The 27207-nt window shown below is 40.6% G+C and overlaps 1 protein-coding gene across 10 annotated transcripts in view; it reads right to left on the minus strand.

Annotated features, from left to right (window-relative positions):
• frmd4ba (FERM domain containing 4Ba) overlaps positions 1-27207 on the minus strand; it is a 176459-nt gene that overhangs the window by 45686 nt on the left and 103566 nt on the right. For all 10 annotated transcript variants that reach the window (XM_060919235.1, XM_060919232.1, XM_060919238.1 and 7 more), the window contains one exon: positions 26310-26332. In XM_060919235.1, coding sequence (XP_060775218.1) covers positions 26310-26332 — 23 coding nt within the window. The remainder of the gene's footprint in view (positions 1-26309; positions 26333-27207) is intronic.

The following is a 27207-nucleotide window of genomic DNA, read 5'->3' on the forward strand; positions in this document are numbered from 1 at the left end:
AACAAAAACACATGTTTAAATGGGCGATATGTGGCCACATCTATTGAATTTGATAACGTGATTACCGCGATATTCAACGAGATGCGTTATATGCATGCGCAATAGTGAAAAAACCGACAGCCTGACTCGTACACGATGTGATTCAGAATTCTTCGGTATTTTCCGTCCTGCCGATAAACACATCGATTAACACAGACACGGCACACGCTTAATATGTGGCGGCTTTAGTTGACAGTGTGTCTGAATTAGGGCTGTGCGATATGGGGGGAAAAAATGAATATCCCGATACATTTTCTCCATTTCACGATATACGATATTTTGAAATCTCCTCTAAAGGACCCCATGAAATCTAACTTTTACTCTTTACTGTTTTCACTACAATCCCTGCAGATTAAATAACATTCTTGGTTAACTTTACAGGTGGTTTTCAACAACACGTTTTAAATTTTCATGTTTGTGATTAATCACAGTTGAATTGAAATAAGACTATTTTTATTCAACAAAGATGTGGCACAAACTGAAAAAATCTTGAAAATTGCAACAAAGGGGCAATACAATACAGAGCTGCTCAGAGCTCAAATCAATAAAGTGCAAGCTCAACACTGAGAAAGACATTTAGCCTAAATAAGAAAAGTGCCCTTTCATTAAATTATTTAAAAAAAGAGGTAGATCTCCAAGCTATTAACCTGACTACTGAGAACCACTGGAACACTCACAATAGAGAGAGAGAGATTGAGGGAGAGCAGAGAGAGATCTGCAAAACATAATTTCTCTTTGCACACTTTTGAACTGAATGTTTTCTGGCTCTGCCTCTCAGATGTGTATAATTCCGGTATTCCCTTCTCTGTAAAATGTCTGCGACCAGGCAACTCATATTTGGGATCGAGTGTGTTTAGTAATTTTTGGAAGCCTGGTTTTTCCACTATACTAACTGGGATCATGTCTTCGGCAATGACGTTAGTGATTGCATCCGTTATAGCTCTCCATCTCTGACTCGTTTTCTCATATGGGGGGGCTTTGGAGAACGAGGCCGCTATGGTCATTTGTTTAGCTCATGGGCAAGTAGTTCAGAGTTTAGGAGACTCTTTATACTGTACCGGGTGAGTTTTCAGGTGATGGAACATATTTGTAGTGCTGCTGCCTTTCGTGATGACAGGTTTTTTTTTTGCACACTTTACAAATTGGCATTTGCTGTTCTACGTCCTCCTCATGATATCCAAAAAAAAAGCCAGATGACTGACCCCTTACTAGTTCTTTGAGGAACCAATTCGTCCGCTTCCATTTTTAATTTGTCGCTGTAATTGACAGAGCTTACACGGTAGCCTATGCAACACCAGCGATTGCACGAACTGAGTCAGCGCTGTAAACCGAAACCAGAAAATCTTCCCGCAAGTTCCTTTCAGCACCTAGATGTCGCCTGGGATTGGTTGGCGAGTGTGTGACATTTTTTTTTTTTTTACCCTTAGGCAGCCTCTCATGTTACTGCCTGAGGGACAGGGAGAAAACCACCGGAAAATGTTTTAAACAAACACAACACACACACTAAACAAATGCAAGTCGGCAGATGACCATAAAATACTCGATAGTTACGATATACTAATTTTATGTATTTCACACAGAATTTTCAGAGAAATATCGAGTATATTCGATATAAATCGCACAGCCCTAGTCTGAATCTTCACTTCATATATATTTTTTATTTTCAACTAGCCAGCCGGGTTGGCTAGTGACCGGAATTACCCACCAAATTAAGTCGCCTCGGGTGACCGGATCACCGCGAATTTCGAGCCGTGGTATACAAATTTTTGACCCTGTGTTGATTTCGGAAAAGCTAAAGAAAATTAAAACTTGTGCACCAAATTCTAGTCTTTTTTTTAATTAAAGAAAGATGTATGCTGTACATTCTGCCACAGAAAAAGAACAGTTCAAAGAAATTACTGAAAGCCCAAATATTGCCATGACATTCAAGTCACTGTATGTAAACTTCTGACCACAACTGTAGCTAGTACAGAAAAACATGAAAACTTACTAAATGTAAACCTTTAACTAAACTAACAGACTTTACCAAAAGATTTTTCAAGCAATACTTCCTTGTTGGCCACACAAAAGCACTGCTAACACTGCTAGCATGAATGAAAGCTAGGGAAGAACAGGAGGTCTCTTGTAAGCTGTTCATAGCAAGACAGCTGTCTAACAGTTAAGTGATTCAGGGTTAATGTTTGATGGCATTAATTTGATCGTGTGGAAATGTACAGAGCAGTTTTACTCTCACCACAATGCCCAGTCAGCAATCTGGAATTCATTACAATGTCTGTACTATCAAACAGTTGGCAATGTGTCAGAGAGGAACACTGCGTCAGCTATTTCACTGGAGACTGAACCACCTCCCGCAGAGAGGAAAGTAAAAACAAAAGGTAATTTTAATACAATTGCCGTGTGTACATGCCGACTAACAGCTCATTAATAATCAGACTGGTATGTTAACCGAAATCAAAAGCTGTCGGTTATACACCCAAAATTACAAGAGCATAACTCCTATTAAACAAGGTCAGGTAGAGTCAATTTACTCTGCATGCATGTTTGCAACAGCTATGAAAAAAACCCTAGTCTTGTGGGGAAACAGTACCAGTGAAGAAAGAAAAAAAAAAAGTTTGGACATGTGTACTCATCAGGCCTAGAAATTCATTTTTTTTTTTCCACCAGCCAGCCGGACTAGTTACCTTCCAAAGTAACTCGCCAAACAGAAAATCAACTCGCCAAAATTTGTTCATGTATGAATTTTACTTCTGTCAAAAATAACACGAGAGTAGTTACCATTGTTCATGACTAATGTGCATTTATTTCAAGACCCGAGTATTTTGATACTGTTGTTAAATACATAAATGAGAACAACACAGAGCACCATAATATAATATCAACAAATAATAATATATTGGAAAACTTGGCAACTTGGTGTACGAGTGTTGAAAACAAATATACTTACTATCATGACTATAGCACCCAAAATATGTCCAACATGCTTTCTGTATTTAACCATTTATGAGAGAGAAAGCATTAGGAGCTTCATATTGCAGGGATGGCAACAGGAAAATTTTATTTCAGCTGAAACTCCGAACGGGGGGTTCAGGGGGGCCCCCCTGAAGCTTTAGCCTTTTTAGCCTCTTCTACCTATTTTCTAGCCATTTTACATGTATATTGTGTGAAAAATACATGATAAAAATAAGTAAGTATCTAAAGTTATTCACCGGCACAACGCAAGGGGGCGCGAAGTCGCTAGGAGTAGTTGGTGGGTGTGGTTAGTGGAGTGTTTATCCTCCGGTTACTTATAATGACTAGAACTGGAGTCGTATAGATGTCCGTACTTCCTCACTTCCTCGATCAACCGCTCTTCGTGCTGCTCCATCTTCGCTCGTGTTTTTAAAAATGCCGGTCGTGGGACTTCCGGTTTGGGCCATGAAGGGGTAGGCTGCGTGTGTGAAGAGCTCTGACCGAATTTGCAACTTATGTGACCAAATGTAATATTTTACCACAGGACTTGTGTGATTAACGCACATTAAAGCATTAAACAACCCCGAAAAGCGAATGGCTACCTCCAAAACAAAACAAGCTTCTTCGACGATGACCACGCGCACAGTGGCTAGTAAGCTATCCGCCATGGCATCAGAAGCTAGCTCTCCCGAAAGCGACGGAATAACCATGACTCAGCTGGTGGAAGAATTGGCCAAGCAGCGAGAAAGTTTGAAAGAAGATATTTCTGCCCTTATTCAAGATTCACTGGTGCCGTTACAGACTACAATGAAGGCTTTGGCAGAAAGTGTGAACTCTGTGCAACAACGACTGACGGAGGCCGAATCACGTACAGGTGATAATTTTGATAAGATATGTGCACTCGAGCCAGCTGTGGAAGCTCTGATAACCCAAAATGCGACACTGTTGGATCGGATCGAAGATTTGGAAAACAGATCACGCCGCAATAACTTGAGGATTATAAATGTTCCAGAGAGCAGCGAGGGTGTAGAGAATGCAGTTAACTTTGTGGCGAACTTGATTATGGAGGTCACCAGCGACGGCGAACATGCGCTATTTGGCTCGGCTCCAGTTCTGGAGCGCGCGCACAGAGTGGGCACGAAATCCGACCAAGACCAAGATGTCCATCCAACACCGCGACCCTTCCTGGTATGTTTCCAAAGTCACCAGGAAAAGGAGCGATTACTTCAATGGGCAAGACAGAACACAGTCACCTATCAAGGCGCTACACTGAGAATGTATCCAGACTACAGCGCTGCCCTGTCACGAAAACGCGCAGACTTCAACCCTGTTAAACAAGCATTCTACAAAAAAGGTGTCAAATTCCGCCTGCGTTATCCAGCTGTACTACGAGTCTTCCACAAGGGAAAGACATTCAATTTCAACACACCGAAGGAGGCACGGGCTTATTACGATCGACAGGTGGTTGGTATGGAGGAGGCCTGATGGAGGGAGACCGCTTCTCAGCTTGAAGGACGTTTTGACATGTCAGTACTCTCGAACTTTAACCAGCGCACTTTAGTCAAACTAACTGATGAGCATTATTGGCAAATAACCGAGCTTTTTTGTTTTCTTTCTTCCTTTCTTCACTTTTCCCTGGTAAGTGCCTTAAGGCTGCCTGTTTTTTTTTTTTTCTGTTTTTCTCCCTCCATTCTTATTGTCTTTCTTTGAGGAGTTTGTCAACTGATAGCCTATGTTGGATGTCGCTTTGCCACTGTCTGCCGACGGTCATGGACTACTTTTCCCTAATTTAACAGTGAACGGGACTGCAGTATAGACTAGTCGGTAATATATTTATCGTGTGCTTTTTCATTTAAAATTTAATTTGAAGATGGTTTCACTTACTACCAGTTATCAATGCTATTAGGACACAGGTTCTCCACAGCTTAGAGGAAGAGGGTGTACCGGAAGGTTCAGGAGTTAGAAGAGAGCCTGCAGTCTGCCCATGTTCAAGGGGCGGGCATAGGATTTGTTATGTTTGGGGTTAATGGGAGGGTTATTCCTGAGGAAGCATCATTGTTTTCTCCTATTGATCAGGGATTTTGTACTGCTTTTTTATTATTCTTTACTAAGTTTTTGTTTGGTATTGACAGACGCTTTGGGGAGCACATCCCACTCTTTATTTCTTTTAATTTTTTAAACATGTCACATGACGCATAACACAAATAATGTCAGGGCGGATATAGGTGTAATGCCAACACGTTTCATTACCTGGAATGTGAAAGGAATGAATGGGCCTAATAAGAGGGCGAAGATTTTCTCTCATTTAAAAAGGCTACATGGAGAAATTATTTTCTTACAAGAGACCCATTTGAAAATAGCAGACCATATCAGGCTTAAGAAGAACTGGATAGGACAGAGTTTCCACTCTCACTTCAATAATAAATCACGGGGGGCTGCCATCTTGATCCATAAAAAAATTTTGTTTACACCATCTAAAACCATCTCAGACCCCCAAGGACGATTTGTTATAGTATCTGGGTTACTGTTTAACACTCCAGTGATATTAGCAAGTGTCTATGCCCCAAACTGGGATGATGTTAGCTTCATACATAAACTTACCTCTCTTTTCCCAAACTTAAACAGACACAAGCTTATAATAGCTGGCGACTTCAACACGTGTATGGACCCAGCTCTGGACCGCTCCAACCCTAGGACTGTGGTACGCTCTAAAATGTCTTTAGCTCTTGCTGAGTTTAACGACAGAACGGGCTGTGTTGACCCTTGGAGGTTCTTAAATCCTCAAAAAAAAGAATTTTCCTACTTTTCACATGTCCATCACACGTATAGTCGTATTGATTTCTTCCTCATTGATAAGACACTTCTCCCTTTCACAAAGAAGATCGAATATAATGCAATCGTCGAATCTGATCATGCACCAGTGTCCATGGATATTGCTTTCTCTCAAAATGTCACACAACCAGGTGTCTGGAGATTAGACAGGTCCCTACTGTCTGACAGTCGCTTTTGTGAAATCATTGGCAAAGCAATAGAAGAGTTCATATACTTTAACAGGTCTGAATCCATATCCCCATCTATATTATGGGAAACGCTCAAGGTTGTTATAAGAGGGAAGATTATTTCTTATTCTATTTCATGCAGCAAGGAGAGAAAAAAAGAAAGCGAACTACTGAAATTAATAAGACACGTTGACCAACAATATTCCATCACCCCAACTCCTGAGCTATATAAAGAGAGAGTTGCACTGACAGCCCAATATGACTTATTGTCAACTGAAAGAACGGAAAAACACCAGCTTTGGCTAAAGGGAAACTATTATGAACATGGAGATAAGGCAGGTCGTCTTCTGGCTTACCAACTTAAATGTCAATCTGCATCTCGCTTAATACCTCAGATACGTACCATATCACAATCCCTGACCATAGACCCAATAGAGATAAATGACACTTTTAGAGATTTCTATTCCAACCTATACACTTCTTCTGCCCCATATGATAACTCTAGCATGATGACTTTCTTAGACAACATTCATTTCCCACAAGTAGATACAGAAGCCAAAGACAGCCTTGAAGAAGCCATTAAATTACAGGAGGTAGTTGACTCCATTCGCAAAATGCAGAGTGGCAAGTCACCTGGGCCAGACGGCTATACTGTCGAGTTCTATAAAAAGTTTTCTTTTCAACTCGCTCCCTTGCTCCTTGATATGTTTAATCACTCTTTTGATCAGAAACATTTACCGCAAACTTTAACAGAGGCTTCCATTTCGCTTATTTTGAAACCAGGCAAGGACCCGAACGATTGTGGGTCATATCGACCTATATCTTTGCTTAACGTTGATGTTAAAATCTTAGCTAAGCTGATAGCTTCAAGACTAGAGAATGTTACTACAACTATCATTTCAACAGAACAAACTGGTTTCATAAAGGGTCGCCAGTCTTTCACTAATATCCGTACGCTTCTCAATGTTATTCACTCCCCTGCATCCAGAGAGACTCCTGAAGTCGTCGTCTCCATGGACGCGGAGAAAGCATTTGATAGGGTGGAATTTGCTTATTTATTTACTGTATTAGAGAAATTTGGCTTTGGCTCAAACTTCATATCCTGGATTCGTTTATTGTACACATCACCTAAGGCATCAGTAACTACTAACAAAATATCATCCAAACAATTTTCTCTCTCAAGGGGTACACGCCAAGGCTGTCCCCTGAGTCCACTTCTATTTGCAATAGCTATTGAACCCTTATCAATAAAATTTAGGACAACTCCCTACATTTATGGTATACGCAGGTTTAGTATCGAACATAAAATCTCTTTATATGCTGACGACTTGCTTTTGTATATTTCTGATCCAATATCATGCATTCCTAATATTATTAACATCCTTAATGACTTTGGACTTTTCTCTGGTTACAAACTTAACTTCTCTAAGAGTGAATGCTTTCCCATTAATCATCTGGCCCTTCAGCTACCAGACAATGCGTTCCCCTTCCATGTATCAAAGTCTGGATTTAAATATCTAGGCATACATATCACCCGTGCCTTCCCAGATCTCTATGAGAATAACTTCAAACCCCTCTTGCTGAAATTGGAAGCTGATTTTAAGAGATGGGCTGGCCTATACCTATCTCTGCCAGGTAGAGTTAGTTGTATAAAAATGAATGTCTTACCTCGTTTTCTATATCTGTTTCAATGTCTTCCTATATTTTTGTCTAAATCCTTTTTCCAATCTTTAAATAAATTAATTTCATCTTTTCTTTGGGCAAATAAAAATGCTAGAATACGCAGAGAGTTTTTAGAAAGGCCCAGGGATAAGGGGGGCCTGGCACTACCTAATATGAGAAACTATTATTGGGCATCTAATATTCAAAAAGTCATATATTGGTACCAAAATCCACAACCGGATTGGTGTAAGATTGAGGCAAACTCATGCACCTCTACGTCACTTCCTGCTTTGGTCACTGTTGGATTACCACTGTCACCCTCCAAATTCACTTCTAGCCCAGTGGTATCCGCTACACTGAGGATATGGTCACAATTCAGACAACACTTCAAACTAAAGGAATTTTCTATATACAGCCCTATCTGTAACAATCATCTTTTCCCTGCCGCCAGAACAGACCATACCTTCAATGTATGGAGAAGGAAGGGCTTGAATGCCTGCCACAGCTTCTATATAGATGGCATCTTTGCCAATTTCCATGACCTCTCTGCCAGATTCCATTTACAGAAATCTGACTTATTCAGATATTTCCAAGTCCGCCATTTTATTCAAAGCCAGAGTCCAGCATTCCCTGACTTTCCAGCAGACTCAGGACTTGAGAAAATTTTGCGTCATCCTACGCATTTGGGGAGCCATATTGCAAATATTTCCAATATAATAACCTCTCTTCAGGAAACATCATTAGATGGGCTAAGAACTGCATGGACTGAAGAACTTGGTTTTGAGATTCCTGGATATTTCTGGGAATGTGCTCTGGAAAGAATTAATGGAACATCGTCCTGTGCCCGGCTTAGCCTGATACAATTCAAAGTCTTTCATAGAATTTACTACACTAAATCTAAACTTTCAAAAATTTATGACAATATTAATGACAGGTGTGAGCGCTGCAATTCTGCGCCAGCAAATATGACTCATATGTTCTGGACCTGCCCTAAGTTAATTGAATTTTGGTCATCTATCTGTAAAACACAATGATGCATTTCACACTAAAGTAAAACCATCTGCAGATATGGCCATCTTTGGAGTATTGGTTGACGAGCACACACTAACCATTGACAAGATGAATGCTTTTGCTTTTGCATCTTTGATAGCCCGCAGGAATATAGTTTTACATTGGAAAACCCCTGAACCACCTAAAGCGTCTGTCTGGCTCACTGAATTAATGTTTTTCTTGAAATTAGAGAAAATTAAATACTTTACTAGAGGTTCAACAAGACAATTTCACAAGACATGGGACCCTTTGATTGAGCACTTTAAAAATCTTAAAACCCTTCCATAAACCTATGAAGCCCTGAGATATACTATTGATCCGGCCTAACTAATGACATGTTTATGAATAGGTAATGACCCAATTGTCTGTCATTATTATCCTAATTTATTTTTTATTTATATTATTTTTTTGTTTTTAGTATTATTATTATTGACAATTATATGTTTCTTGTTTGTTTGTTTTGTTATTATTATTTATTTATCTATTTATTTTCTCAAGTTATTTATTTAACTTTTTGCACAGTCAGTGTATTCTATTTAACTTGACATTCTATACTTATGTGTTTCTTTTTGTCTTTCACAGCAGTATACGAGTGTTGTGAGTGGGGTTTGGTTGTTGGGGGGAAAAAAAAAACGAATCTAATTCAAGATATTGTAACTAAATGCATATCACTTCAGCTTTCTTGAATAAAAAATATAATGCAAAAAAAAAAAAAAAATGCCGGTCGTGAAAACAAACCAAACTGGGAAAGTAGGGAAGCGGAAGTGCGTGTACAGCGGATGTAGAGTGGACCAATCAGAGCCCTCTTGTTCATTGTTACACTCGATATAGAAGCTTCCGTTGTTCGCGAGACATGTGGTTTCGATACGATTTGACACTAATCTCGGTAGCAGCAATAAAAGTTAGGTACCTAACCCCCCCTAAAACTTTTCTCTACGGATTTAGACGTTCCACAAAAATGATAAAATTGAAATTCAAAACGGCGGATTTCCGCCGTTTGGCGGAAAATTGCCATCCCTGATATTGACTAGGAACCAACTTGAACAAAAATTAATTATTCCATAAAAATCATATCGCAGCCAAGGCCTACCCTGCTCCCACGTTTGCTTACAAGTCCTGTGTCATTTCTCCTTCTCGTACGCTTTATCGGCGGCCTTTTTCTCCTCTTCAGACCGAGGCCGCTTTGTCCCCGTCTCTGGCGGTTTCTGTACACCTTTCAGAAAATTCCACATCGCAACGTAGCTTTGGCAGATGTAGATGTAAACAACAAAAACACGTGTTTAAATGGGCGATAATGTGGCCACATCTATTGAATTTGATAACGTGATTACCGCGATATTCAACAAGACGCGTTATATGCATGCGCAGTAGTGAAAAAACCGACAGCCCGACTCATACACGATGTGATTCGGAATTCTTCGGTATTTTCCGTCCTGCCTATAAACACATCGATTAACACAGACACGGCACGCGCTTAATATGTGGTGGCTTTAGTTGACGGTGTGTCTGAATCTTCGCTTCATATATTTTTTTTATTTTCAACTAGCCAGCCGGGCTGGCTAGTGACAGGAATTACCCGCCAAATGACAAATCAAGTCGCCTCGGGCGACCGGACCACCGCGAATGTCGAGCCGTGCTCATTCATAGGCTTTTCTATACTGAAGACATCAAAACTATACTATAAATGGCCCTATTCCACAACTGTAGTAATCCATATAGTCAAGAACCGCTCAAATAAGTAAAGAGAAACGACATCCATCATTACCTTAAGATGTCAAGTGTCTTAATTAATGAAAATAAAGAAACCTTGAATTAGAAGGCAGTCCTCAAAATAAATATGATAAAAAAAATCTCCCAGCCTTACTTGCCCAATGGGCGAGCAGCACCCCAAAATCATACTCGCCCAAAAAACAATTCCACTTGCCCAGAGCTTTATTTTATTTTGGAGAGGACAGAATGCAGCTGATTTTTTTTTAAAATAGGTGAAGCAGCATAATTATCATAAATCCACAAAACCATAACACCAATATATGCAGACACATTCAGAAAGAAAGAAGTTATAGTAGTAAAGGAATAAATAATAATTTAGGGTATATTAAGCTGTAGAGTTTTGAAAGTGTAGAATAATAAAGCTGGAGCCTTGTTTCTGTTATCAAAGGAACACAGTCCTGTGCAAAATGTCACCGTGGAACCACAGTGTAGAAATGAACCAAAAGAGTTCCGCACAAACACACTGAACTTCACAACAGCTGCACGCATGTGAAATGGAAATAAAATAGACTAAGGCAGGAAAAAACTCATCTCATCTCATTATCTCTAGCCGCTTTATCCTTCTACAGGGTTGCAGGCGAGCTGGAGCCTATCCCAGCTGACTACGGGCGAAAGGCGGGGTACACCCTGGACAAGTCGCCAGGTCATCACAGGGCTGACACATAGACACAGACAACCATTCACACTCACATTCACACCTACGGTCAATTTAGAGTCACCAGTTAACCTAACCTGCATGTCTTTGGACTGTGGGGGAAACCGGAGCACCCGGAGGAAACCCACGCGGACACGGGGAGAACATGCAAACTCCACACAGAAAGGCCCTCGCCGGCCCCGGGGCTCGAACCCAGGACCTTCTTGCTGTGAGGCGACAGCGCTAACCACTACACCACCGTGCCGCCCAGGAAAAAACTATTTTGGATAAAATTGTTACTGTCTGTGACACACTGATCAACCTGTGTGACTCAGCTGTGCCTTTGAATCGAGAATAAATGAAAAGGGAACTGAACATTAACCGTCTATTGAAATTATTCTTACAAGGGTGATTATAGTTACTATATGACGACAGCTACAACGGGAACGTGCTGATTCTGTTAGCGTTTGTAATTATTGTACCATCCATTAGATAAAATCTTACAATATTGTGTGAAAGTCTAGAGCAAGATATTGTTATTTTACAAATACTTCAGATATTGTTTTAACAATAATAAGCAGCACTGTATAGATGATGGAGTGCAGATAGCTGTGTGACTACATGTCCTTGAGGTTGCTGAGACATGGACGAGTGGGAATAAGATCTAGCCCAGAGTTCAAATCAAAGCCCTTTGAGAGTAAATGTTTGGGCTTTTGCAATATTCTGTTCCCAAAAGCTGATGTCAGGAAAAAGCCTTTACACAAGATTTTCTTGCTTCTGTAGTTCTTTTTTTTTTTTTTTTGTTCTTCTGTGTTGGGACTTTTTGGGAAAAAGGTCTATTCCAACATGTAGCTAACGCTAACACGAGGCCACAAATCTACACCGTCACTCCAGTCGTTTCGAGGAATTTTGCATGGATCATAACTGCTAATAAACTCATTTCTGTGTATATCCATCCTGTGCTTCTTTCTGACTAAGACTGTCCAAGTAATCCAGCAGAAGAGCTTTTTTAGCTGTAGTTTTCTTCGGACAACAGCGACAGAGGCCGAACATCTCCGCTTGGCTTCAGTACGTGAACAGCTAATCAGTGGGTCCCGTACGGAGCTTACGATTTTTACTTTACGATTTACAACCAAATGGGAGACACCCTTTGTCGGCTGTCCACCAATCACAGGCTCCCGTGCCACAACGGTGGTATGTTGATACATATTTAGAAAATAATTGTATCATTACGAAATATATGAAACCATCAAAAATAATTAAAAAAAAATCATATACATCTCTCACACACACACACAGGTTAGAGGTAAGGAACATTATTCAGCGACATCGTTGATTATTAACTCCAATCATGATATAAAAGTTCCAAGTTTGACACCTGCCCGCTTCAACCGCGCTGCTGAAACACGATGTTCTTGACCCTTGTCGCCCTTAGCCAATTGGTATAATTATGTCATTACGTGGACCCCTCTGAGCCAAGCTTTTCCTGTACATTTGAACACGTGCATACTCCGATGAATTATAACCAAAAACAAGGAAATTTAAATGATTTCCTCAAAATATTTCTGTACTTGTATATATTGTCATGTTGATGAATAAAACTTGACGCATTTCCCACGAAACGAGATGAGCTACTTTACACCGGTTCCCTGCTCTCTTAGTGCCTGTGTTGCTTAGGTTGCCAGCGCTAACTTTTGCTGTCCGATTACCATTAAAGTTTAACTCGTCCTTGCACAGACTTTAGTCATCTGGGATGATCGGACATGAGGTTTTTTTTGAGCATTGGAAGGAGTCCAAACTTTTGACTGGTACTGTATAGTTTAACCAATTTAAAAATAATTGAGAGGTCAGATGGGCATCCAGATATCTTTAGCAAAGCCGACTAACTTATATTTTGCCGATATCGACATTTATGACTGAAAAACATGTGTAACTCGTTTGAAAACGCAGTTATTTTACTAAGCTAACAAACATTTGTCATTTGTTACATGCTAACAGAACTCAAGCTTGCCATTAGTATGATGACACCACCACTAAATGTCTTAGTACGTGCGTACATTTGGTTTAGATTACATGTAAAGAAATCAGTGCTTCCAGTCTTTTCCTGTAGAGGGTGGGGTAATGGTGGGGATGATATTTTTTAAATCCACACCAAGAGAGTTTCTTAAATGTTTAATACATTCCTCATCAGCTCTGGGCACGCGCAATGTAGTGCAATGTACGTTTCACACCAAACCAGGATATTACTGACTTCCCTTTCAAAAGTTCAGAGGACTTTCTTCAGTAATGTTGCCTAGGATTATAAGCAGTGATGGGAATAACGGCGTTAGAAATAAACGGCGTTACTAACGGCGTTACTTTTTTTAGTAACGAGTAATCTAACTAATTACTTTTTACATTGTTATAACGCCGTTCCCGTTACTTACAATAAAATACAATGCGTTACTTTATTAAAGCTGTTCTCATCTGGCATGCTGCTCGTTCAGCCTTTCTTTACTCTGCTTTCGTGTGGGGCGGGGAGACACGAGACAACGGCACAGTAAGCCAATCAGAGTAGATTTGGACAACATATGTAGGTAGGCCACGCCTACTGCATTACTGCGTGCTCTTTCAATCGGAAGACCCAGCGATGGCGAGCGGTCAGCCCAGCACTGCGCTTTCACACTGGAAATACAGCCAGGACTTTTCATTACTTGAAATAAAAGGCAAGAGTGTTTACGTGCAATGCACATTATGTCGAGGAACAAAGCGTTTGTCCTCGTCAGTGGCCAGTAATTAGTAAAATAATTTTAATAACTACAAAAATATATTACATTTGATAGATGCATTATCTCACATTGTCCCACAAAAATATTAATATAGTGTAGATAACATTACTAATTGGTTCTGTTAAGTGTCCATTTCAGTCATTAAACACATTTAACATTCACTTTTATTATGATTACACTAATTGAATTTGATTTTTTTTTTGAGGGGGAACAAAATGTAACGGAATAATTACTTTCCCTGGTAATTAGTTACTTTTATGACAAAGTAACTCCGTTACTAACTCAGTTACTTTTTGGGAAAAGTAACTAGTAACTATAACTAATTACTTTTTGAAAGTAACGTGCCCAACACTGATTATAAGTACATGTGAGAAGACATTCAAATGGCGGTTGTGTTTTTAAAACACACATCACCGATACATAACTAACCAGCCTGACGCCCGAGTGTCTACCATCTTTACTTCCCTCAAGCTTTACATGCACTCAGGCTCAAAGACAGTGGTAGAAGTAAGAAGGGAGGATGTGGGCCTAATCTCCTGAAATGCTGCTCTTGATTGCTTGTGCTTTATGGAGAGAATTTGAGATCTTCAGTCATACGAGGAAAATATAAGCTCTTATCTGAGGCACGGAGAGAAGAGAATCAAAACCTAGTGGCAAAATAAATAAAGTGGTTTCAGTTTTAATATGATGGTCATGTAACTACTTTGAATACTTGGGTACAATGGCTAAAGACAGAAACTGAAAATCAAGCGCTGAAACAGATCGCCTTTCAGGATTACTGACGTCCTTCATAACAAGAGTGCTCCGAGAGCAGAGTATCCCCTGCTGGCAATTATATCTACGCTGTAAGTACTGAATACACCCCCTTGAAATTGTCAAAACACAATTTGGTAATCAAGGGCCATAACTCAGGTAAAATGAGACCAAACCGAACGAAATTGCAATGTGTGTATTATCGACATATAACAAAGAATCCTGTCATGTTTTGTGAAATTACTCCAAAAATAGTGAGAGGAGTTGAGTTCAAAAAAGGTGAGTACCCTTCCCAGGACGGACATCGCCACAACATAATCCCCCTTCGGGCCTTTCGGCCAGCGGGGGATAAAAATTGTGAGGGAAGTTGATTTCAGAAAGCAAGCACACCTTGATGAAATTGCCAAAGTACAAGTTTGTTAATAATGAAGCGCAGAACTCTGGGAAAATGTACCCAAATTAAACGAAATTTCAACATGCGTATAACTGTCATATAACAAAGGCTTCTGCCAAGTTTGGTGAAATTCCTCTACAAATTGTGAGAGGAGTTGATTTCAGAAGACCCTCATGAAATTGTCAAAGTACAAGTTATTTAATCGAGGGTCAAAACTAAAATCACAACATGCGTATTAGCGTCATATAACAAGGCCTTTCGCCAAGCTTCGAGAAATTCGTCCAAAACTTGAGAGGAGTTGATGTCAGAAGACGAGCACACCTTCATGAAATTGTCAAAGTCCATAGCTGTTAATCAAGGGCTGTAACTCTGGTAAAACATGACCGAATTTAACAAAATTACAATATGCGTACTACCGACAACAATGCCTTTTGCCAAGTTTCGTGAAATTCCTCCACAAGATGAGAGAGGAGTTGATTTCAGAAGGTGAGTGCCCTTTCCTGGGGCAGACATCGCCACGACATAATCCCCCTTCGGGCCTTTCAGCCAGCAGGGGATAAAAATTGTGAGGGAAGTTGATTTCAGAAAGCAAGCACACCTTGATGAAATTGCCAAAGTACAAGTTTGTTAATAATCAAGCGCAGAACTCTGGGAAAATTTACCCAAATTAAACGAAATTTCAACATGCGTATAACTGTCATATAACAAAGGCTTCTGCCAAGTTTGGTGAAATTCCTCCACAAATTGATAGACGAGATGATTTCAGAAGGTGAGCACCCCTTCCTGGGACGGACAGACAGATGGACATTGCCACGACATAATCCCCCTTTGGGCCTTTCGGCCAGCGGGTAGATAAAAATGGCAAAAAAGCCAAAAGATAATTTTTTGAATTTCACAGTTTTGATTCTAATGGTTGTCACATTTCAAAAATCTATTGTTAAACACTACTTCCATAACAGGCAGTATGGAATGGTTACCGGGGGGGGGGGGTTTGCACACGTTGCCTGAAAATCATCTATAAGTAAAACCGCTACTCTGTATGGTCAGAAGAGACCAAAATCAAACTTTATAGGTCATGCACACACACCATCAGTACGTTTGGTGACAAAAGTGACGACACACAAGGAAAAGCACCAGATACTCTGTAATGTACGTGACGGTGCATCATTTATGCTTCAGTGCCGTTTTGTGGCATCATGGATTCTGCCAAGTACCAGGATTTTTCACCCCAAAACCTGGGTTTCTCGTACAGGAGGTTCGGTCTTGGCTATAGATCGAGCTTTCAAAAAGATGACAAAGTTCTGAACCCGACTGAAAACCTGTGGTCTGTGTGGAAGAGTGAAGTCCACGTGCACAAACCGTCAAAAAATACGCTGCATGGAGGAGTTTACCAAGTGCCTCCAGTTCAATTAGGACATTGCAGGAAGCAGGGGTGATAGCGTTCCGGCGCCGTGCCGGATTTCCGGCGTACCGTGGCTGGGGAAAAAAAAAAAAAAATCTAGTTCGCCCATTGTCCTGTCTCATTCTGAGATGCGCAGATAGACAGTAAAGGGAATTCCCTTTACTGTCTATCTGCACATCTCAGAATGACACAGGACAATGGGCGAACTAGATTTTTTTTTTTCCCCCAGCCACGGTACACCGGAAATCTGGCGCGGCGCCGGAACGCTATCACCCCTGAGGAAGAGACTCTTCTGTCCACGCAAAATATAAACTGCAATAGTGGCAATAATTTTGAAGCTGGTGTTTGGCAGGAAAAAAAAAAATTAATATGCCTGTATTTTTAAGCTCAAAATTTCACTTATTCTTGCAGGTTCTCTCTCTTTTTTTTTTGCTCATTTCCATGGGAGGGGCCAATCTGTGTGCGTCTGTTTCATTTACCCACACGTCTCTCCAGTTAACTGGAAAAGTAAAGGTCATTGTTGTAAGACAAATACTTTGAGTTTAAAAAAAAAAAAAAAAAAAGTTGTGCGCCTTCACTTCAAGCAACCAAGAGTAAACAAAGCGTTATCATCTAACTACGTACCATGGGACCACTGGAGGGACAAAAGCAAACAGAGTTTTGGCGTTAACCTACACACTCGTCCACTTTTGTGGTGTAATGTTCACGGATTACACAACCAGGTACTCTTGCGACAGAAGCCCAGCTTAATTATTATTATTATTATTTTTTTTTTTTGCAATCTCCAAGGAACCCACTGAATCGAGTAGGAACAGAGAAGCTCTACCGTACAAATGTTTATGACTAACAGAAAAGTACCTCTATAATCTTTATACAATGAACTAGACTGCCTTTATAAATATCATAAAAACAATTTGAAAGAACATCTCACAAATAAACAAACTGAGCTAAAAGACCGTCTTTATGTCTGTCCTTTACTATTAAAAAAAAAAAAAGCTGTATGTTGAATTTGTTCTTAACGATATAACCACTAGTGATGAAAACAGACGGGGCTATTTTTGGTCATGGAGGCCGCCGTAACTATCATGCGCGATATCATTTTCCACGAGCACAGCGGAGGTGTACGAGTGCATGCTGCTACACTAGTGTCAACGGGGTGAAGTATTCAGTCAGGAGGTTGGAGAGGGATGAAAGTGCAGAAGATCTTTTATTATAAAGAAAAGTGCAAACACTCCAAATCGGCAGCCATATATCGTGAACGGTAAAACAGGCAAAAGGTCGAGCAAGGCACAAACCCAATACCGCAGACGGAAGCAGGATCAAAAACGAGGAACAGGAAACAAGGCTCGGTAACATGTCAACAACGCAATACTTCGCAAAGTCAGTCTGCATTCTGAGTCCTTATTTAGGCACACTGACTGCACCTTAATACCATGTAGGTGTGTCATTCGCGGCGCGCGCGAGTGAGTCAGTTCAGAGCTCGCCTGAGTCCCCTTCTGTTGTGACAACTAGACTATAATATAATATTATGGTCTAGCATGACTTCTCGGTCAATGTGTTTGCATTTCTCCACAAAAATTATGGCAATGCAGTATTCGAAAAGGAATCAAAATAAAAGTAGTGGATAGTTTATTGCCTGTTTATTTAAAAAATATTTATCTGCTTATCTTCCATCTGTTTGATGCGTGATACGGTATGCCGTCATGCTGCCGGTGTTTTGTGGTTAAACAAAGTGGGGATCGTGTCTCGCTTCTTCCCAGTGATTTTTTTTTCCATACAAGTCCTCCACAAAACAATCTTCTGTAAAATGCTCACTGCACAATTTGCTGCTTTTTCCAGGAGTAAAATTTTCTTGCTTTACTTGATGAAGCCACTCGGCCAAACGTCTTGGATGGAATGAGGAAGATGTGTGGAATCCTACGTCACGTAGCGCCACCCTCATTTTCCTCTCCTAATACATTATGTATCTGGCTAATCCAGTATGACTGTGCCTGGGGAAATGGCCAAAAGGACTGATGTTACAACTTTAACATTTTTAAGCTAAAATCCGCTTAATTTTTTGACTAGAACAACTTGTATTAATGTATAATGACATTTCATAACCCGTAATTTTAAAGTTTCCTTGTTAAAGTGCATATTCTGGACAAATTTGGGTTTTTTTTTTTTAATGAAAGTATGTGCCTTTACACACTCATCCAGAAGGGTAATTTTGCACAAGGCCATCTGTCTACAGCAGAAAAAAAACAAACAAAACGCATCTGGAAAAATCCCAAGGGAGTCTGGAGCCAGATTCGTGACGTTACGTGCGGAAGCGCCAGCAGGCTGCGAGAGCTTTGCACGGTTTCAGTGCACAGCCTGTGTAGACCAAGCGCGCCCATTTCTCTCTCATTGTCCGGTCTTTTGGAAAACGATGAGTACTAATCCCATCAAGATTGGTGTTGCTACACCCTCCTACGATACATCTGTTAACCATTTTAATTAATTACGCGAGAACGTTGAAGAAATTTGCAGAAAACCACCAGGTCGTTTTCTCATAAACAAACCAGCGCTGACGTAGGATTCAGAGGGAGGCGTCCCGCACGCGACGTCACGAAAATCAACGTTTCCCCGGAAATCCAAATGCCAAGTTTTTTCAGAGGCGGCCCAATTCGCCTCAAATGGCTTGATTTCAACTGAATTTTTCTGGTATTGCGCAAGGTAAAAAAAAATTGCAGAGAATGCAGAATGTGACAGATATTTGACCAAAGTTTAATATAAAATAAGAGAATTACATTGATCTCGCTCCTGAATTTACCCGTGATACGCACTTTAAATCACCAAGTTGTTTTATCAGCCTCATGATTCTTTCTGAATGGATTAATACATGTAGTCAGGAGTCATTTAAAGTGCATTTTCTGGACCAATTTTTTTTTTTTTCTGAAAGTATGTCCCTTTACACGCTCATCCAGAAGGGTAATTTTGCACAAGGCCATCTGTCTACAGCAGAAAAAATAAAACGTGTCTGGAAAAATCCCAAGGGAGTCTGGAGCCAGATTCGTGACGTCACGTGCGGAAGCGCCAGCAGGCTGCGAAAGCTTTGCACGGTTTCAGTGCACAGCCTGTGTAGACCAAGCGCTCCCATTTCTCTCTCATTGTCCGGTCTTTTGGGAAACGATGAGTACTAATCCCATCAAGATTGGTGTTGCTACAGCCTCCTACGATACATCTGTTAACCATTTTAATAATTATGCGATAAAGAAGAAATTTGCAGAAAACCACCAGGTCGTTTTCTCATAAACAAACCAGCGCTGACGTAGGATTCAGAGGGAGGCGTCCCGCACGCGACGTCACGAAAATCAATGTTTCTGGTATTGCGCAAGGTAAAAAATTGCAGAGAATGCGCAATGTTAGATATTTGACCAAAGTTTAATATAAAAATGGGAGAATTACACTGATCTTGCTCCTGAATTTACCCGTGAAATGCACTTTAAGGCCTTTGACGTCTATTCTTACTAGGGCTGTGCCGATAGACGATGCCATCATCCATCTACGATGGTCATCCATCACGATGGAGAGCCACCATCGTGATACCACGCCCCCTCCTGTCATAATCATGCATATACGGTATCATCTGGGCCTATTTAACCTAAAAAGTTAGTTTTTTGTTAGTTTAGTTGGTTAGTTTTGTTTAATATATAAATATATTATATAACAACTATAAATACATAATTATATAAATCATAAAGTAATATCCTATTACCGCTTGTTCACGTAGGCTATGGTGCAGGGACGTGCTAGTGAACATAACGTGGTTACACAAATACAGTATGCTACTAATAATAAATTTTGACTTCATTTTTTAGCCTACACTATACTTTTAATGTAAAATTTGTCATGTTGTTCAAACAAACAGCCACTATTAACGACTTCAGTCGGGAAATATTGCACCTTATCAAACGGCAGTGAAGCGCAGACTTCGGCAGAAGTCAAATAACTTTAATCTGGTAAATAGGCCTACTTTCAGACTCAAAATGGTCCACTCTAAGCCATAATGTCAAACCAAAGGGAAGAATGAAGGTGATTCTGACAAATGTAAAGACAGTAAAAAAAAAAACCAATAATAAATCATGATTTTAAAAGCTGGTGCAATAATTCAAACACTAATAAATTGGAAAAATTAGCGCGTTCAAGTGCGCACTAAAGGCCGAAACGCATCTTCAATTGATATGGTGTAAATAAACAATGAGTAATAGCTTAAGTGTAGTTTCTTCTCATAGTTTGAATACTAGTCTTTCATTGTTAGAGCAGATTAATATCTTACCGTGATCAGTGAGTGCTCGGGGAGGTTCATTTCCACCTGTGCTTTGCGCAGTTCATTTCTCCGAAGCCAGCTGTGCGCAAACGCAGTGTTGACTGCTCGGCAAACTCCAAACGCTCGGTCTGTACTGGCCCTCTGTTGCGCAAGCGAGTTGGTTATGGCCAGGTTCAAATTGTGCCCAAAACAACTTAACCACGGCCATTTCAATTGCCTGATGGCTGTGACAACATTCGCCCCGTTGTTGCAGGTGATCTTTTTCTCCTCTATTTTCCATTTGGCAAGTGTCTCGCGCAATGCGTCTTCTAAATGGTCCGCTGAATGTGTCTCTGGCATGAAACTCGTCTGCAGGCATTTGGACTGCATTGCCCACTCTCGGTCCACATAAATGTACGATATAGCTGACATATAAGGCATCATGTTGCAGCTGGACCACATATCCGTTATCAAGGCCAAATATTCCACATCACCTAGCGCTTTTTTTTCTTTACGTGCCAAAGCCTCGGATGAGTATCTAATACTTTTAATAATAATAATAATAATAATAATAAATTTAATAATGTGGTATTAAAATCCCCCCCCCCGCCCACGATATGATCGTCCATCACGATGTTTGCACTGTAAACATCGTCGATGCCAATTAAGGGGATATCGCACAGCCCTAATTCTTACAGTATAAAATGCAAGCCAAGAACACTGTTAGGGTTGCAAACCTCTGTGATCCCTTTTACATGGCCTGTTCAAGGCAGGAATCTTGCGCCTTTTTTCCGCCTCACGTTCTGTATAAAACGTCCGAATGCAGAACGGTTCGGTGGTGTTCCGCCTGTGAGCTGGAACGATTGGTAGTAACAGAGTGGGAATCGACCTCCGTGTAAAAGGGACAGCTGGAACAATGGGACAGGGGTATGATGTTTTTGACTTTGACATTTTTCTTTCCGAGACTGGCACGAACTCAAAAACATCTCTATCTACTGCGTCTAAGGTCCACGTGCCTTTCCACCGCAGATCGCTTCCTACTTCTCTTCACCCTCTCCTCCACATACTTCTGATCACACAAAACATGTTACTCACATGAGTCTCTCCACTCCTCTCTTCCTCATTCCATCAGTCACTCTGATTCTCACTCCCTTTCTCCATTTAAGAGCACAGTTTCCTGTGACAGACATTTTCCTCCCAAAAAGCCGGCTCAGCTAAAGGACACGAGCATGTTTATTACACAAACACACACTTCCCTTAAGCATGAATCATTTAACTGAGGTAATTCCATATTGCATATGATGCTCAGCAACTTTGCTTGTGTTTAAAAGAGTGGTATAAATGGCACAGTTAGCAAAAGCACCTATAGATAGTTTTCACATGACGTCACAGAGTCCCTGGTGGCGGCCATCTTGCGGGGCAAGCTTACCATACGGGTCACGGAGCACACATTGTAATGCGCGAGTTACATTCATTTACATTTATAGTTACATTATTACTATTTAAAGCTAGCAATGGTGCACACCTGTTGTATTCATGGCTGTCGTAATAGATCAGATGATGAAGTCAAGCGGAGCTTTTATGTAATTCCCACTGTACGGGAGCACGAAGGTGAGCAAACAATATATATTACAAAGTTTATACTGACATGGTACTGTAATACCACTAATGGATGTAAAATTTGTCTTAAATCAACTTGATATTATACACACACATTTATATGCAGTGTTGAGAGCTCTAAAATCCCAATGTTTACATACCTTGGCTGTAATTAGGACACGGCACTCACTTGTTTTTATATGGTGGACTTCGCGGACCCAGCCACAGACAAAATAATTGTATGACTCCAGCGACGTGTATGCTTTGAAGTCGTCAAGCGTGTAGGTGCTTTTAGTATTCACGAAATAGTTCACAATATCAGGGTACGATATGGATGGCAGCCCTGCATAGTCACCTGAAAATGAATCTTTGTCCACTTCGTAGGGGTCAATTCCCCCAATCAAGGCCAGTTTGGCTGTATACCGTTGTCATGAGATGTCGTCCAATGTATCCATATACTTCCGTTTGCTTGATTTTGCCGACATTGATCTTTATTTTAGAAAACTGACTATATAACTTAATAAATTCGTCCGAGATAACGTAGCCGGTAGTGGCGATGGTCCGTTTTGTTTGCCCCGCAAGATGGCAGCTGGGGGGCGTTCCCCGGAATGCTGTGACGTCAGTGAAAACTATCTATACTTGGGGTATTCATATTTCTGACGTGTAGATACGTCACGCTAGAAGTTGGTGCTCCACTGAGACACGTCATGCCGGCTTGCAGTGTAAAACCGTGCACTGGCGCAGCTGCATGCTGGCTTCATTTGGCTCAGTGTAAAAATCACTAAAGCCGGAATATTGAGGTGCCGCCTTTCCAGCAAAAATACAGAACATCTGCGTAAAAAGGGATTCCGTCATCCGGGATCAATTTGAATTCAACTACCATGAGCAAAATCGACCATAAATACTAACCAGCAACACCAAAGTATCAGCCTATCTGGTAGCATTTCCCCCCACTCAGAGCACAAATCTACACTTGTTTAAAAAAAAAAAAAAAAGACAGCACAATCATAAGTTTGGTTTACAGAAGGTTTACAAACGGTCTGGTAATTCACAGACTGGTAAATTGTCCATTGCCTGCATAACATTTTATGCAGGTGAGCTCTTTGTAGAATGAGATTATAACATCACCCATTCACCCTTAACACAAGTGATGACAGTCATCTGATGACTCAAACCACAGATATTTTCCCAACACACCCGTTCATGGATATTCATAGACCTGCGGCTACACTGCCACTTGCAGCGAGACAACATGCCTGTATGGTGGTACAATGGAATCAGTAAATTAAGCCGTTTGTTCCCCCTTTCTGCTTACACTATACAGATATAAATATCACAAAACACTCAAAAAAACATGAAGGCCTATATTTCAAGGTACGAACTCATATCATCTCTAGCCGCTTTATCCTGTTCTACAAGGTCGCAGGCAAGCTGGAGCCTATCCCAGCTGACTACGGGCGAAAGGTGGGGTACACCCTGGACAAGTCGCCAGGTCATCACAGGGCTGACACATAGACACAGACAACCATTCACACTCACATTCACACCTACGGTCAATTTAGAGTCACCAGTTAACCTAACCTGCATGTCTTTGGACTGTGGGGGAAACCGGAGCACCCGGAGGAAACCCACGTGGACACGGGGAGAACATGCAAACTCCGCACAGAAAGGCCCTCGCCGGCCACGGGGCTCGAACCCGGACCTTCTTGCTGTGAGGCGACAGTGCTAACCACTACACCACCATGCCACCCAAGGTACGAACTGTCGGGGGGGGAAAAAAAAAAAAGTGGTATTTCTTTCCCCAAGGCTAAGAGCAATTCTCTCAAGTCGGGTTCAATGATGCTCTCGTGGTTTCATTAAACAAAATTTCATAGCTCCACAAAGGCTTTATAGAGTAGAAGAGAGTCCCATTTAAAAATTGTCCCACTGCCCACAGCGATAACTGGGTATCACGTCATACATAACAGTCCACACCAAATCTTTTTTCCTCCTTTTAAAATCATGCGATTTATAAGCACACAGATAAGAGTCCGTCTCAGAAACTGGTCTCTCATTTGGGACGTTATGGTCAAAAAATACAATTTTCTAATTTTACTATTTTTTTTGCATTTACCCAACACTCAATGATTCTTTTGTCATGTTTAATAAGAATAAAGATAGTATCTTGCTTTATCTGGCCTCCACTGTGGAAAATTTTTTGATTGCAATTCAAATGCTTTTGTAAAATTGATTTACATATAAAATAACTCCAGCATGAAGAATTAAAGCCCCTCCTTCACAGATGAGTGAAAATATTGAATAAATTTCCTCTTTTTGATGGCTTGGGTTAAAAATGCCAAGTTATGATGACTGAATTGATTATTCACTTAAATATAAATAATATGATACATTTTGGGTATTTGATGTGGCGAAATAGGACACGATGGAAAAATCAAGAACACACCGGAAAGATGAGAATAACGGTGCTGGTAAAAGAACAGCGACTGTACCGGCTGAAGGTCGCGCGGGTCTCTGCTGCGCCGCGCGAGCAACGGGACATCACTACCGCACCGGATGGAGCGCGAGGCGGGGGCGGGGCAAAATGACTGGCTGTAGATTCTATCAAAAGTTCGATCTAAATTGACCATGGTTGCAAAATATTGGCCAAAAATACGCAAACACTACGATATATGAAAGTAAGATGAAAAAGAGACATTCTATTGCCTTATACTGCAAGACTAAAACAAAAAACTGTCAAAACTCACTTTTTCCAGTGATAACGTCCGAACCGATCACCCGCGTAACAGAAAGACCGCAAATGGAAGCACGATCAACTTCTAACTGTTGGAGTGGAAAATTCCATTCTATACATGCAAATTGTTAATGTGTGTCCTTCCGCGCACACAAATGACATGCTACGGTAAAAAATAGACCACAACTCATTTTATAGCTCAGAAATTCATACAAGACCAGCTACCATCGTAACATATTCTCTAAGAAACATATTCTAGACCTAACTTTCAGCTTTCGTTTTAAAAAACAAAATCGCAGATTTATAACTAAATTTTTATATGGCGCAGTGATTAAGTTACTACTTTTGGTGAGGTAGTGACCTTGACCCTGAGGCTTTCCGTTTAGATCAAAACACACGATTGTATTGGTTTTGGGTTTGCGGAAAATGGAGTTACAATGGTGATCAAATATTTTGCGTGATGTTTTATTACGGTTATGATTATTCTGTGAGCGCACCAATCCTTAGGTGTATAAAGTTACAACTTAAAAAATACAATTAGTGATAACTGTAGACTTTTCAGTGGACTACAACCTTTTTAAGGGGATGCGATGTAGTCAACCATTTATCATGTCCCAGATCAAGCCACCATTTTTCCACAAATTTGCAGAATTTTTGCCAAATTCTGAATAGAGTATTCACATCAAAGATTTAGTTTTATCTGTATTATTTCTTTCATCATTTTATTTCAAATTAAAACCAACATCTCCATTCAAAACCGTATAGTTTATTGACAGTATATTTAGTGGGGTCCCCCCACAGTACCCAGTTTCTGAGACAGACCCAGATACAAGTACACTGAACTTTTTATTTGATATTTTTCATAATGCTGGGATCAGACTATAATTCAGCCTGGTTTCGTCACAGCCGACATTTCCAGCATCAGGAATGACGAACAGGCCTCGCAGTGTGACAGAATCGAAGAACACTGATGTGGCGTCTTGGATGCCTCACGACACTCCAATGAAAAGACTAGCACATCAGAATTATTCTGCATCTTCCCACCTAATTTAACAACTCCTTGTTCTTTGATAGCCATGACTAAAAATTTCTTGACCCTCCTCCCCGACGACATGCAAGGACATGAACGATGATGGGTCAGGCTGTAACTTGTAGTGTTCCCACTCTACTGGCAAGAATTTATGACACCATGATTGCTAACCTGACATGGTGACCATCTTGAAAGAAAAAAATAAATATTGTGCAGTCTGATCCCAGTATAAGTAAGAGGATCAAGATCTGGGCTTTACCTTGTGTAGTCCCCTTTAGCCTCCTGAAAAACAAAAACATGTATTAGTGAACACAGCACATTCCTGAACAATAGTACATTATACATATTGAACTCCACTTCATTATGTGAACAATGCACTTTACTTACTTCACTTTAATGATTTTACAGCACAGAATAACAAATTACAATTTTACAAGAAATAATAGAAGAAAATAACACCACAAATAACAGGTGCTGACGGGAGCCTGGAAACAGGAATAAACTTCCCTTAGATAAAGGCTACCAAAAAAGAAAAAGATAAATAAACTCTCAATATTATTGGGGGGAACAAAATAAGGAAAGGTAATAAATTAAATAAGGAAATAAGTCGTCAATATATACAACTATGTAAAATATATATAAAATATGAAATGTTTGCATAAAATATAAACATGGTGGGGGCGGCACGGTGGTGTAGTGGTTAGCGCTGTCGCCTCACAGCAAGAAGGTCCGGGTTCGAGCCCCGGGGCCGGCGAGGGCCTTTCTGTGCAGAGTTTGCATGTTCTCCCCGTGTCCGGGTGGGTTTCCTCCGGGTGCTCCGGTTTCCCCCACAGTCCAAAGACATGCAGGTTAGGTTAACTGGTGACTCTAAATTGACCGTAGGTGTGAATGTGAGTGTGAATGGTTGTCTGTGTCTATGTGTCAGCCCTGTGATGACCTGGCGACTTGTCCAGGGTGTACCCCGCCTTTCGCCCGTAGTCAGCTGGGATAGGCTCCAGCTTGCCTGCGACCCTGTAGAACAGGATAAAGCGGCTACAGATGATGAGATGAGATGAGTTAAACATGGTGTAAAACATAGATTGACAGAAAAAATATTTTATATATATAACAGCTACTCCACAAAATCGAGTCGTACATGAGCTGATAACCAACAAGGC

This window comes from Neoarius graeffei, chromosome 4 (genome assembly GCF_027579695.1).
Source record: "Neoarius graeffei isolate fNeoGra1 chromosome 4, fNeoGra1.pri, whole genome shotgun sequence".
Classification (NCBI taxonomy): domain Eukaryota; kingdom Metazoa; phylum Chordata; class Actinopteri; order Siluriformes; family Ariidae; genus Neoarius; species Neoarius graeffei.